This window comes from Crocodylus siamensis, chromosome 6 (assembly GCF_052110815.1).
Source record: "Crocodylus siamensis isolate JL-2025a chromosome 6, ASM5211081v1, whole genome shotgun sequence".
In the NCBI taxonomy this organism is placed as follows: Eukaryota; Metazoa; Chordata; order Crocodylia; family Crocodylidae; genus Crocodylus; species Crocodylus siamensis.
Window position 1 is genome coordinate 4,263,244 of NC_143400.1, and position 14,624 is coordinate 4,277,867.

The 14,624-nt window shown below is 62.9% G+C and overlaps 1 protein-coding gene across 1 annotated transcript; it reads left to right on the top strand.

Moving 5' to 3' along the window:
- Positions 1-5,373: 5,373 nt before the first annotated feature.
- On the top strand, positions 5,374-14,314 carry RCOR2 (REST corepressor 2). Its single transcript, XM_090055072.1, has 12 exons — positions 5,374-5,877; positions 7,699-7,755; positions 8,137-8,217; positions 8,782-8,834; positions 9,021-9,182; positions 11,492-11,616; positions 11,794-11,863; positions 12,220-12,456; positions 12,932-13,009; positions 13,098-13,155; positions 13,236-13,450; positions 13,847-14,314. The coding sequence occupies exons 1-12, from the start codon at positions 5,751-5,753 to the stop codon at positions 14,126-14,128; spliced, it is 1,545 nt and encodes a 514-aa protein (XP_089911198.1). The 5' UTR covers positions 5,374-5,750; the 3' UTR covers positions 14,129-14,314.
- Positions 14,315-14,624: the final 310 nt, after the last annotated feature.

Below are 14,624 nucleotides of genomic sequence, written 5' to 3' on the forward strand. Positions count from 1 at the left end.
CCCCCTGACCTGACCCTATGACCCTAACCCGATCCTTGGACCTGGACCCCACGCCCTCCATGCCCTCTGACCTGGCCCTGTAACCTTGACCATACTGTCTCCATGCCCTCTTACCTGACCCTGGGACCCTGACTTGACCTTGTGCTATGACCTTGACCCAGTGCCCCCATGCCCTCTGACGTGACCCTATGACCCTGAACCGGTGACCCTGGCTTCACCTTGTGACCTAATCCCACCGCCCTCCATGCCCTCTGAGCTGACCCTATGATCCTGACTTGACCCTGTAACCTCGACCCCACGCCCTTTGTGCCCGACCTTGACCCAACTCCATGACACTGACCCAACACCTCCAACCCGATGCCACGATTATGACTTGACCAGCACCCCCCATGCCCTTGACCCCCCCTGCCACCCCCGCTCCTTTTGCCCCCTACATGCCCTGCCCCTGGCCCCCTACCTCTCACTCTCACCCCCTTCTCTAATCCCCATTACCACCTGACACCCCCATGAGCCCCAGACCCCAGCCCAGGGCCCCTGGCCCTCTTCCCCACCCCCTCCATGAGGCCCAGAGATCCCAGGATCCCTGCTGATCCTGTGCACGGAAGCCATTAGGTGCAGGGCAGTGTGGTAAGCACTACAGATCCAGGCTGGAGGGAAGTGTTGGGGGGCTGGGGTGGGGCGGGAGGGTATTGTTTTTTGGCAGTGTCTCCCAAAGGAAATGGTGAGGGGTTGGGAGGTGGGGAGGGGACAGAGTGCTAAAGGGGTCCTGAATGTTGTGCCCTACCCCAGGACCTGGGACACGCGCACATGCACATTGCACACACACATGTGCAAGCAGGACCCAGGAGTCCAGGATACTCACTCATGTGCACTCGCTGCTCCCCTCTTTCATCCCAGCCCACCTCCATACAAACACCCAGGACCCAGGTATCCGGGATACACAATCACACACACGTACAAGTAGGACAAAGGAGTCTAGGATACTCGCATACTCATATGCCCTCACTGTCCCCTCCCCATCTCACCTGCTCCTACATACACACAGAAGATCTAGGTATCCAGGATATACACACACACACACACACACACACACACGAGTGCAAGGAGGACCCAGGCATCTGGGATACTCGCACACTAATGTGTGCTCGTTGTCTCCCCCCTCCACCCCAACCCCCCCCACCACCACAGAAGACACAGTTATCCAGGATTCACACCCACATACATGATGCAGGCATCTGGGATATACTCATACATGGACACAGGACTTGGGTGTCTGGAATACACACACACACAGGATCCAGGTCTCTTGCTCACACACACACAGACATATGCATGTGAGTGCATGCACGGTTGAACAAACAGGACCCAAGCACCCAGAAGACACAGACACAGAACCCGGGCAATCTCGACATGCACACACACACGCACACATGCACGCACGCATATTGAATAGAGGTATCTGGGATACCCCCCCCACACACATGCATGCACAGGACCCAGGTATCTGGGAACACTCATACATGCTCACCACTCATACTCACACCAACATATACAGAACCCAGGTGTCAAGATGGACACAAGTGCAGAAGATCCAGGTGTCCAGCATGTGTGTGCACACATACACACAACCCAGGTGTCTGGCATATATCATACATGTGTGTGCATGTGAAAACACACACTCTAGGCATCCAGGGGATATATCCATGTGTGAACACATACACGCACACACGATCCAGGTGACACACATATGCATGCACACACACACCTCCCCCCAGGCATCCAGGACACAAACACACATGTCCTAGGGCAGCTGGAGGCTAAAGCAGGCTGGCGGGCGGCTCCTCCCCAGAGCAGGCAGGGCCGTGGGCGGGAGGGCAATCTCTGTGCCTTGTGGGGCAGTGGGAGGCCCTGGGTTCCCAGTGTCTCAGTAATTAGCAGCAATTATAATGGGACCTAAGGAAGTGACCCTGGGCTGCAGCACAGGTGGCCAGAGCCTGACCCAGGAGGGATTGTTCCCCAGTGCACCAGGGGAAAACCTTGTGTGCCCATGCACCCCTCCCCCACTCCTTAGAGGAGGGAAACTGAGGTACTGCTCTGGCCATGTTGGGCAAATTAATCCACCTTATCTAGGCTGCTTGCCAGCAGCCTGCATAGTGCCCCGCACTCTCAACCAGCGGCCCTCCGCCCCCCCAACCCTGCCATCCATCTGTATTGGTGCCCCTCACTCCCAACCCGCAGCCCCCTGCCCCCCATCCATCTCTACTGGTGCCCCTCACTCCAGACCTGCAGCCCACTGCCCCCATCCATCTGTACCGGTGCCCCTCACTCTGGACCCACAGCCCCCTGCCCCCCATCCAGCTGTGCCGGTGCCCCCCACTCCCGACTCACAACCCACAGTCCCCCTGCCCCTCCCCCACTTTTGGTGTCCTTCACACCCTACCCACAGCCCCCAGCTGCCCTGCCCCCACTTGCTGGTTTCCGTCAGCAATGGCTGGTGGGGGGGCACCGACTCCGGAGTTGCCACCCCACCTTCTCCCCCAGCTGGATGCAGGTGGGGGATGCTAATGGCAGGCAGAGCCCTGCTGCCCCAGCCCTGAAGGTGCCCTGGCCTGGGGCTAAAGCTGTCCCCATCTAACCCCCCAGGGCAGCACTGCACTGCACAACACCTGTGCTGAGCGCCAGTCCATGGGGACCCTTCTGGGTTTATCCCCTGGCTTCCCCTTCTGGATCCCTGAGGGTTTGGAGGTGAGGGTATGACACCTGGTGCCCTTTACTGCCTCCTCAGTGATTGGGGGGGCAGCTTCTGGCTTCCCCACCCCCATGAGAACAATGCCCCCCCTGCAGCTCGGTGGGGGAGAGGAGAAGGGAAAAGGGTCCCTGTCCCTTTAAGACCGCCAGGGCAGGGCGCAGGGAGCAGATGGCACGGGGGCCTCCTTTGTGTGGCTGCACAAAGGGGGGGGCACCCCTTCCCCCCAGGCCTCCCCACCAGGGCCTGGACCACGTGACCCCCCATGCAGCCTGGGGGCTGGGGGCACTGGGGGGTGTGGGCAGCTGTCAAAGTCTGGCTAGAAAAGCAGGTGTGTGCATGAGTATGAGGGGGATATGACTCAGTGCTGGGCCCTGTGTTCGGGGCCATGGGATGGCATGATGGGGGAGTGCAGTTGCAGGCGTGTGTGTGTGTGTGTGTGTGTGTGTGTGTGTGTCTTGGATGTCTAGGCTCTGTATGTGTGCATGTGTGTCCCAGTCACCTGGCTTCCCTGTGCCTATGTCTGGCCACAGGGGTGCCGCTGCGTGTGCAAGCGTGTACGTGACCCCAGTCTGCCCCTCCCCCTCCCGGCAGCCCAGCTGCTCAGGGGCCCTGGGATGGCCCTGGGGCCTTTCATCTCAGGCAGGACAGGGCGGGTTGGGGCCAGGGCTAGGGACAGCGCCACAGGGTGCAGTCCCCCACCCCCAGCGCAACCTGAGTGCCACATGTGTGAGCCCAGGCAGATGGGTGGATGCAACCATGCACATGCACAGCCACACATGAACCTATGCAAATCCCTGCACATGCATGTGAGTGTGTGGACAAAAAGACGTGAACATGTGTGCCCCCAGAGGTAGGCGCATGCTTGCACATGTACATGCATGCACTCATATGTGCCCCCACATCTGTGCATGCAGAGATGCATACAAGTCAATGCACCTGTATATACACATCAATACACACACCAATGCACATGCACACGCCAGTGTGCACAAGTATACCTACATTCCTCTGTGTGCATGCACACACACACACAAATAGGTACGTGTGTGTACATATGTGCCCTTACATGCTTGGCTACACACACAGACACTTGCACATGAGCAAATGCCCTTACATGTGTGCAGCCCCCGCACATGGCCTCCCCCCAGCTGTGTCCCTGAACACGCCATGGCCTGGCTGGCTTGGTTCCTTTCCCCTGTGGGAAGGGGGGAGGGGGCAGGGCAGGCCCCGTGGCTAAATTTAGGTGCCTGATTATAGCCTGGGGCTGGGAGAGCTGGGCACAGCCTGGCCGAGGAGCAGGCTGAGCCTGAGGGGGGCACCTGCAGCCTCAGGGGCTCCCCTGCAACCTCCCTGGGTGTATGAGCTCTCACACACACCCTGAACCCAGGTGTCTGGGACACACGCACACACACATACACGCACACACACAGAAATCAGGCATCCAGGATAGACAAATGTGCACAGAACCCAGGTGTCCAGGACAGACACAGACACAGACACAGACACAGACACAGACACACACACACACACACACACGCAGAAACCAGGAATCCAACACACACACACCCAGCCCTAGCCCCCTCCCTGCCAGGGCCTGGCCCTGCCCCCTCGCACACGTGCTCACACGCACGTACTCACCCCTGCCCCCTCCCCACCCCTCCGTGGGAAACTCCTCCCTCCTCCCACCATGCTACCCTCCACTACTGCCCCTGCGGGGGGGCAGGGAAGTCAAGGCTGAGCCCCCACCTCCCAGGCCCAGTGGAGGTGGTGGGGGGCATTGCCATGGCAACAGGATGCAGGCCCAGCTCTCAGAGGCCCCAGCATCCCCCCCATGGCATCCTGTGTCCCGGACCCCCCAACCCCCCGGTGCCGCCCAGCCCCCCTCTTGGGCAAAGCAGATGTCTGCAGACAAAGGCACCCCTTTGTCGTCGGGGGGGGGGGGGGTTGGAGCTGTGGGCATGGGCAGGGAGGGAATGGTGGGAGGGATAAAGGCCTGGAGGTGGGTGGATGGATGGATGGAGGGGAAGTGGGGCAAGATGGATAGATGATAACAGTTATGGGGAAGGCAGGAAAGATATAAGGAGGTTCATCAGTTGGTAGGTAGACAGACAGGGAGCTAGCTAGCGAGCTAGATGATGGAGGCTAGGTGACTAGGTGGATGGGAGGGAGGGAGGGAACTACAGATAAGTCGGTAGAGTTCTGGGGTGGGCTGGATGGGGGCAGACAGGAGGGCGAGGGATGGATTGACAGATGGGTGGATGAATAGGAGAGGATGGGGTGGATGGATGGAGAGAAAAAGGGAGCAGAGGGGTGGCGAGAGATGGATGGCTGTGTGGGTCCCTGGATGCGCAGGGGGATGGGTGCCTGGAGGAGGATGGCTGGGGAGAAAAGGGAGGGAGGGGGATGCCGAGGGGTGGCGGGGCGAATAAGGGCACTGGGGCTGGGCCAAGGCGGGGGAGCTGGGGAGCACGCCCGCACGGCCCCGGTCCCGAGCGGCCCCCGCCCGGCCGGGCCGGGCCGGGCCGGGCCGCACCCCCAGCAGCCCCGCACATCTGGCCGCAGCCCCGGGCCAGCTGTGCGGGCGGCGGAGCGCTCCGGCGGGCGGTGCTGCGGCCCGGCTGGAACTACTTTCCCCCCCTCCTCCCCCCAACCACTGCCAGCAGCAGGCGACGCCGGCTGCCGCCTCATTGTGTGTGGGGCACCGAGGCGACCGCCGCTGCCCCCGCTGCCCTCCCCCCGGGCAGAGGCGGCCGCGTGCAGGGCCCTGGGCCAGACCCCCGCCTAGTGCAGGGGCTTGATTCAGGAACCCAGGTGCCCGGGCCCTGCCCCCCCCCGTCAGGGAGGACTTGGGGCAACTTTGTTGGGGGGAGTTCAAGCTAGAGACCCCCGCGCCCCATTATAGAGCGCCCCCCCGTTGGCTGGGGGGAGCTGATCGTGCCAAGTGCCCCGCCCCCTCCAGTCGTGAGCTCACACGCGTGTGCCAGGCCGGGGCACGAGGGCGATGCCGTCCGTGATGGAGAAGCCCAGCCCGGCCTCGGGGATCCTGTCCCGCAGCCGGGCCAAGACGGCCCCCAACGGGCACCAGCCCCCGTCGGAGGACGAGGGCAGCGAGGACGAGCACTCACACGGTGAGCGCACGATGGTGGTGCAAGGGGGGGGCACACGCGTGGCGGTGAGGGCTTGGGGATCCTGCTAGGGACAGGTGTAGGGAGAGGGGGGTGTGCATGTGTGTGAGCGAGGTCATACTTATCCTGCACGTGTGTGTGTATGCATGTGTGAGAAAGAGAGCAAGCTCATGCCTGGTGTGTGTGTGTGTGAGCTCATGCCTGGGACAGGCTTGGGGGAGTGTGAGCTCACACTTGGGACACACGTGTGTGTGTGTGTGTGTGTGTGTGTATGTATGTGTATGTGTGTGAGAGAGAGAGAGACAGAAAGTGAGCTCACGTCTGGGGTACACGGTGCATGTATAAGCTTATGCCTGGGGCAGGTTTGGGGGAGAGTGAGCTCACACTTGGGATGTGTATGTGTGTCTGCATGTGTATACTTTTACATCTGAAGCATGTGTACATGTGTGTTTGAGTGTTCATACCTTGGACACATGTGCTTGGGAGTTCACATCTGGGGCATGTATATGGGAGCACATGCCTGGGACATGGTTGGGGGGTGTGAGCTCACCTGTGACGTGTGTGCATGTGTGCGTGTGTGTGACACACAGAGTCCATGCCTGGGCCCAGCACGGGTGGGAGCTCACACCTGGGCCAGCTGAGCGAGTGTGGGTTCATGGCTGGGACACGCATGTGTGTGTGAGCTTACCCTTCGGGCATGGGAGTGCGTGTGAGCTCACACAGGACACAGGTAGGGGTGTGAGTGCCCACCTGGGATTTATGCACGGGTGAGCATGCATGTGTGTGAGAGAGAGATCATGCCTGGGACTCATACGTGTGTGTACATGCCTGGGACATGTATATGGGGGGCCTGGGCCCAATGGGTGGGGCTGAGGCTGGTGCTGGTCCCCCCCAGGCTGGGAGTGGAGGAGGGGGGGTCCAGCACCCCCGGGGTAACTTTGGGGTCCAGCCAGGCCCACATCCCCCCGCCCCCCCGCGTGAACAAAGAACCCAGGCGTCTGGGCCAGGCCCTGGCCGCTAGCCCTGGCCCCATTGTCCCCGGGCGCTCCCGCGTGCTGGCTCCGGCTTTGTTAGCCACCTCCTCCCCCCCTGCTTGGGAGGGAACCCAGGAGTCCAGCCCCTCCTGCTGGGGGGGCAGGGGGGGACAGGACCTTGAGAGTCATGGCGGCTGGCTCTGGGGAGGAGCAGGCGCCTGGGGTGGCACAAAGGACCTGCGGGTTTCCCAAGGTGGGTATCCTCGCCAGCCTCATTAGCTTATCACCATGGCAACAGGGAGCCCCCCCCTCCACCCCCGCCTGTCACAGCTGCTCAGCAGACAGCATCCTGCTGCGGGGGTGGGGGGGGGCATCCGGTGATACCCTGGTGCCCCCCCATCACTGTCCTCCCATAGGACATCTGTGACAGGATCGGGGTGCTGAAGGTCAGAAGTGAGGGGCACCAGCAGGACACAGGGGTGCAGGGGGCTGCAGGTCAGGAGTGAGGGGTACTGACAGATTAGGCTGGGGTGGGTTAGAGATGCGGTGTCCCCCCCCACCCCTTCCTATCTTCCCCCACCCCCAAACACTGCTGGGTCTGACTTCAAACCCATGCCAAAATGCAGCCACCTCTGGGTGGCGCCAGTGGCTGGGTGTAATGGATGCAGCTGGCTCTGGGGTGGGGCCTCCCTGGCACAGAGTGGCCCCTAGTCCTGCCATGGGGCACTGGGGCCTGCCCTGCCCCACCCCAGCCTTGTCTGCTGCTCCAGCTGATGGGGTGGGGGCCGCAAGCCAAAACCCCTGGGTTCTGCCCCACTGCTTCTCACCTGCCCCTCTCCTCGCCTTGCAGACAGCATGATCCGGGTAGGCGCTGACTACCAGGCCGTGATCCCCGAATGCAAGCCAGGTAAGAGCCCTAACCCCATCCCAGGCTGGGCCTAAAAGGTGTGGGGTGGGGGGACCAACACCTCCCTTCTGTCCCAGCTCTGCCAACTGCTGTAACCCGCTCCCTGCTGGCTCTTGGCCGCACCCCTCCCCCATCCCAAGTGGATTGCCATGAGGGGTTAACTGAAGCCATGGAGGAGATGGGTCAGGGTTCCCCAGCTTTGGAGTGAGGGGGCAGGGGCTGCAGATCAGGAGTAAGGGGCACCAGCATGGCTGAGAGGGCCAGGGGATTGCAGGTTGGGAGTGAGGGGCATGGGCAGGGCAGGGGACTGTGGGGTGTGAGTGAGGGGCAGTGGCAGGACCGGAGGGGCACTATGCTGACCCATGTCCCATCCCCCTGCAGAGAGCCCTGCACGCTACAGCAACAAGGAGCTGAAGGGGATGCTGGTCTGGTCTCCCAACCACTGCGTGTCTGATGCCAAACGTGAGATGCCCTTCTACTGCCCCCTCCTGCCCCATGGGAGCCGGAGCCACAGCCCCTGCCCAGCCCAGCCCTCCTCCCCATACAGAGGGGGCCAGGCCCTGGGGGGTATGGCAAGGAGTCCTACACTGATGTGTGTCTCCACTGGTGCCCCCCAACACATACACGCAGGGCACCAGGGATGGCCTTGTCTGGGATGGGACATCTGTCTATGCACCTCCACATGCACATGCAGCCTATGTCATATGGCATGCACACTGAGGCCCACAAACACACGCTCAAATGCACTCCCACAGAACCCAGGTGCTAAGGACACACACACATGCACTGAACCAAGTGCCCAGGACAACCACAAGCTCCTATGGAAATAACTCAGGTGTGACACATGCACAGCCCGGCGCGCACACACGGATGGACAGACAGGCAGATCTGTACGCACAGAACCCAGGCATCTGGGACACATGCACAGAACCCAGGTGTCCAGGGCGGGAGGAGATGGGGGCAGGTGGGTGCAGCCCCAGCTCTCCCAGGCAGCAGTGCTGACGCCCAGTCTCTCATCCCCTCTAGTGGACAAATACATCGCCATGGCCAAGGACAAGCACGGCTACAACATTGAGCAGGTAGGGGCTAGGGGTGAGGGCAGGGCAACTGCTAGGTGTCACCCCATCTCTAGCCACCCCCACCTCATCCCCCCCCCCACCCCAAGGACTGCCTATACACCCCACCCCATCCTGTGCCCCCTCTCTGGGGACCAATGCCCCACCTCATGCCCTTGCTGCCTCCTCTCACCCCCTCCCCCTCCCCAGGCACTGGGCATGCTGCTATGGCACAAGCATGACGTGGAGAAGTCCCTGGCCGACCTGGCCAACTTCACGCCTTTCCCAGACGAGTGGACAGTGGAGGACAAGGTGCTGTTCGAGCAGGCCTTCAGCTTCCATGGCAAGAGCTTTGCCCGAATCCAGCAGATGGTATGTGCTGCCCGCCCCTGCTGCACCTGCCAGGTGGTACAGGCTGAGAGCCCCCCCCCCAACCTGGCAGATAATACCTGCCACCAACCCCTCCCCTCCATAGATAGTACATGTCATCAGCCCCCTCCCTCCCAGATGGTACATGCCACTAGCTACCCCCCTGCCTAACAAATGGTATGTGCTACAGCTGCTGGATGCACCCCACCCTACCTGAGGGCTGGCACTGGGTATCATCTTTGCTTCACCCAGCAGATGGTTTGTGCCACCTTGCACCCACTCCCAGTACCTAGCAGATGGTCTGTACCACTAAGCTCCCTCTCCCCTGGCCATATCTAATTGATGATGCATACAAGCACATACCCCCCATATATAGCAGACGGTATGTGCCACCAGGTCCCCCCCATACCTGGCAGTTGGTATGTGCCACTGGCCATCTCCCTACCAACAGATGGTACATTGCACCAGCGTAACCAGCCCCCCCAACACACCATACCTAGCAGATGGAATAGGTCACTGGGTATCACTACCTGCCCCCAACAGATGGTATGTGCCACCCCCCCATAGCCAACATATGGTGCATTCCATAGTATGACCCTTCTCGACCTGCCTTGTCCCAGTCAGTATTGGGCAGAGGGGACAGGCCTGTGTATTTAGCAGATGGTATGTACTGCTGGGTCCCCCCTCTATCTAACAGATGATGCATGTCATTTTGTGCCTGTCCCTGCATCAGCAGATGGCCACCATGCTACCCCCCCCATCCAGCAGATGGTGTGTACCCCATGCCCCTGACCTGCAGCCAGTAGATGGCAAGTGAGGCTGCACTGCCCCCTCCCCCCCCAAAAGACACCATATGGTATGTGCCATTGTGCCTCCTTTCACACCCCACCCACTGGCACCTGCCAACCCCCCCCACCATCTAGCACATGGTATGTGCCACGGGGGCCCCCTGGCATCTAGTAGAAAGTGTGGGCCCTTGTACCACCCTGCAGCTAGCAGGTATTACATGCCATAGTGCCCCCCTGGATGTCCAGCAGGTGGTACATGCCCCCCTCCTCAGCCACTAATTGATTCTACCTGCTCATCCCCAACACACCCCTCAGATCCAGGAAGTACATGCTTCTCCGCATGGAATATGCCCCCCCTTTAACCAGCAGAGATGGTATGTGCCACTTCTGTGCCCACCTGGCAGGTAGCACAAGCCACCCCCCACTGTTGGAGATGGTATGTGCCATTGGCAAGCAGCAGTGGGCAGCAGATGGTACATGCCCATTCGGCCCCCCCCCCCCCCCCCCCCCCCCGCAGTCAGCCTATGGTATCTGCCACCGTTTTCCCGTCTCTGCCCCTCTGCCTGACAGAAAACATCATGGAGATACCCCCAGGGGTACTTGGAACAGTCCTAAGGGGTACACGTGGGCGGGCAAGGGGAAGAGTGCTGCCACCCGCCCCCCTGTGCCACCGCCTCTCAAGAGCAGGGTTGGGAGGGCAAGGGCAGCTGTGCCCTGCTGCTCTGTGGCAGGCTGGGGGGGTGGGGGGGTGAAGCTCTCACATGGCAGCCACTACCGCCATCCACCACATGGTGCTGCCACTGGCACGCAAGGCCCCCTGCAAGCTTCCTGTCCAGCGGCTGCCACCAGAAGGGGTACAGGTCTTAAAAAGCATTGAAAACCCCTGCTCCAGCCCATAGTGAGCGCAACCCCCCAGCCAACAGGTGGCACAGGCCAATGACATCACCACCCAGCCAGTAGTTGGCACAGACCATCACCCCCTCAGACATCAAATGGTGCAGGCCAGTGGCACGCCCCAGCCATCAAGTGGTACAGCCCAACTCCCTCCCCCCTCCCAGGCTGCAGGTGGCACAGGCCAACTCCCTCCTCCCTCCAGCCACTACCTAACAAAGACCATCTCCCCCCCCCCCCCATCAGGTGGCACAGACCAACACCTCCCCTCACACCCAGTACATGGGACAGGCTTAACATGACCTCTCCCACTCCAGCCAGCAGGTGGCATAGGCCAGGGTCACACCCCACAGACATCAGGTGGCCCAGACCAACCCCCCTTAGCCAGCAGGTGGCGCAGGCCAATGCCTTTCCCCTGCCCCATAAACAGATGGTACAAGCCAGCAGATGGCGCAGGCCAATATGATCCCCACTATAGCTGGCAGGTGGTACTGGCCAGCAACACCCCTCCCTGCCCACCTGCCCCTCCACCTCCTAGCCCCACCCCTACCCAGCTCCACCCCAGCCTCTAGCCCCACCCCCAGCCCCACCCTGGCCCCACCCTGACACCTGGGCTCTGGCGATGCCCCGCAGCTGCCGGACAAGCTGATTCCCAGCCTGGTGAAGTACTACTACTCATGGAAGAAGACACGGAGCCGCACCAGCGTCATGGACCGCCAGGCGCGGCGCCTGCTCAGCAAGAAGGAGCGGGACGACAGGTGGGGGCTCCCGGTGGGGAACGGAGGTCTGGGGCCTCTTGCGGCAGGTGTGGAGGTTCCTTGGGGTCTGGGGGCACCCAAAGGGGTCTCCTGGGGGCCCCTCTGCGATACAGCAGGGGCAGGGGCTGGCTGCAGGATCCCCCCACCTGCACCTAACCCCTGTGCCCCCCCCCCAAGCAACGACGAGATGGAGGAGGGCCGGGCCACCAGTGAGGGCGAATTTGACACAGGGGACCCCAAGAAGGAGGTGAGGAGGTGGGGGGCAGGGGTTGGAGGTGTGGGGGTCACAAGTCACTGGGGGGGGCAGGCCTGTGAGAGTGCCCCGGGGGGAGGCAGGGGTCATGGGGGGGGGGCTTGGGGGTCCTGGGTGATGTTAGAGGGGGTGGGAGTCACTGCAGTCAAGGCTTTGAGGAGCAGGGTGGGGGGATTATGGGGATGGGTGTCACAGGCAGGGGTCCCAGGGGGCAGGGGTCATGGGGAAGGGCTGTGGAGGTCACAGCATGTTGGGGGTCCCTGGGTGGGTGGGGGTCTTGGGGACACTGAGGGCAGTGGGGGCCATGGAGCAAGCCCAGCCTGCCCCACTGACCCCCTGCCCTACCCCAGGCGAGCTGCGGGAAGGCCCCGGGCCGGGCGGGGCCAGGGGTAGGGCTGGGGGCAGGGCCAGGGCGCCGGGACCCCGCCCCCTCGCAGTACCGGCATCACGGGCTGCGGCAGCGGCGCCGCCCGCCCCGCGGCATGTACCTGAGCCCTGAGGCCCTGGCTGGCGTGTCGGCCAACCCTGACCTCGGCACCCTGGCGCTGCGCCAGCTCGACGCCCAGCTCATCGCCCTCAAGCGCCAGGTAACCGCCCTGACCTCCGACCCCTGAGGGTGGTGCACCCTGGCCTCTGACCCAGCCCCTGCAACCACCCAGGGAATGAGACACCCTGACCTCTGGCCCCATGGTAGGGCACCCTTAATTTTGATGGTGGGGCACCCCCATCCCCTGGCCCTAGGAGCTGTGGCACTCCAACCCCAGGCCCTTGCCCCAGGGCTCTCCAACCCCTCTGAATGCCACGCCCCGTCCCCCAGCCTTCTGCACCCCAACCTCTGACCCCCCCAAACTATGAAGCACTAGTGCCTCCCACTAGATCTCTCACCCTACAGAGACCCTGGGGCCTTGTGAACCTTGAGCCCTAGTGCCCGATGACCCCAGTTATTCCCCTGGCAGCCCACTCTTGCTCTCTGATCTCAGTTACTGCCTCCCCCCAAGCCTTGATAGCGCCACAGCACCTCCCTGCTGGCCTCTGACCCCTGACCTCTAATCCCCCTGCCAGGTTCAGTGCATCAAGCAGATCAACAGCAGCCTCAAGCAGGTGCTGGACGGCGGCATCGACAAGCTGCGGCCCCCAGAGGTGAGAGGGGCGGGAGGCATGGAGGCGGGGCCGGGGGGGCTGAGGAGCCTGATCCTGCCCTGGCTTACTCAACCCCCCCACCCAACAGGGCAACAGCAAGGTCAACGCGCGTTGGACCACGGACGAACAGCTGCTGGCCGTGCAGGGTGAGTGTGAGGACTGGGGGGTGGGGCTGGGCCCAGACCCCCCAGGCCTGACCCCCCTCCCCTGCCCTGTGCCTCCCCAGCCATCCGGCGCTATGGCAAAGACTTCCAGGCTGTGGCTGGCGTCATTGGCAACAAGACGCTGGCCCAGGTCAAGACCTTCTTCGTGAGCTACCGGCGCCGCTTCAGCTTGGACGACGTCCTCCACGAGTGGGAGGCTGAACGGGGAGGGGCTGGAGCCCCCCAGCCAGCCCCCCGCCCCCCACCTGAGCCGGGCAGCAGCGAGGAGGATGACGAGGTAGGACCTCCCCCCCCACGAGCCAGACAGGGCTCCTCACTCCCAACCCCCCCCACCCCTGACCCCGGACCTGCAGGCCCCTGCTCCTCCAGGCCTACCATGCCCCTCACTTCCCACCTGTGGACCCCACCCCGGTGCCCTTCACTCCCACCCTACAGCCCCCTGCGCCTGCTGGTGCCCCTCACTCCTGCCCCATAGCCCCTTGCCCCCCAGTCTCTTGCTCACCCTAACCCGGCCAGCGCCCCTCACTCCTGCCCCACAGCTCCTTTGGCCCTTTCAGAGCCTTTTAGTTCTGCCCTGCAGCTCCTCATCCCCCCACTCAGTGCAGTGCCCCCCACTAGCCCAGCGCCCTTAACTCCTGACCCACAGCCCCTTGACAGCGTCTCCCCCCCACAGGTGCAGATCACGGCCGTGTCCCGCTCGGCCCCACCCCCACCTGCGGCCCCACCCGCCTCACCGCGCCCGCCGCCTGCCACCGCTGCCCTGTCCCAGCCGCCCCCGCTGCTGCGTCCGCCGCTGCCCACAGCGCCCCCCCTGCACCGCCAGCCGCCCCCCCTACAGCAGGGGCGGCCCCTCCAGCCCCGCCCTGCCCCCCACCAACCCCCACCCCCTCTCATCCGCCCTGCCCCCTCCCGCCCCCATGCCCGGGGGCACCATGCCCCCGATGCACCCTCCTGAGCTTGCAGGGGCGAGGGGCAGGAGCCCCCCACTGCTCCTGGCTGGGGGCAGGGGGGCAGGACAGAGATAGCACAGGCGCGGGGCTTGGAGGTGCCCCCCAGGACTGGGGAGAGTGGGGCCACTTGCAGCCCCACCCCAGGAGCTGATGGGGTGGGGTTGCCCTCAGGGGGTGTATGGGGGGGGTCGGGGCACAGAGGTTTTGAAGGGTGTTTTCAATAAAGGTATTTTACTACATGCCTGGCACCCTTGTCCCTGGCAGAGATGCGGCTGCTTCTGGGGGGCACGAGGGCCTCGGCATAACAGGCTGTGGCTGGCTCGGGGGGCTGGGGTCACAGGAACCATTCAGCCCATGCTGATGCAGCTGGCTCTGGGGTGGGGTGGAGGGGTTGGGGCTAGGGAGTGGGCATGGCTAGTGCCCCTCACCCAGTGTTGATTTGCAGCTGGCTCTGGGGACAACAAATGCAGCTGTGGGGAGGGCGCGGTTCAGGGGCTGGGC

Coding starts and splice junctions, on each gene's coding strand:
- RCOR2 (XM_090055072.1), top strand. CDS start 5,751: ATGCCGTCCGTGATGGAGAAGCCCAGCCCGGCCTCGGGGATCCTGTCC. Junction 7,756..8,136: donor GATCCCCGAATGCAAGCCAG/GTAAGAGCCCTA, acceptor ATCCCCCTGCAG/AGAGCCCTGCACGCTACAGC. Junction 9,183..11,491: donor TTGCCCGAATCCAGCAGATG/GTATGTGCTGCC, acceptor GATGCCCCGCAG/CTGCCGGACAAGCTGATTCC.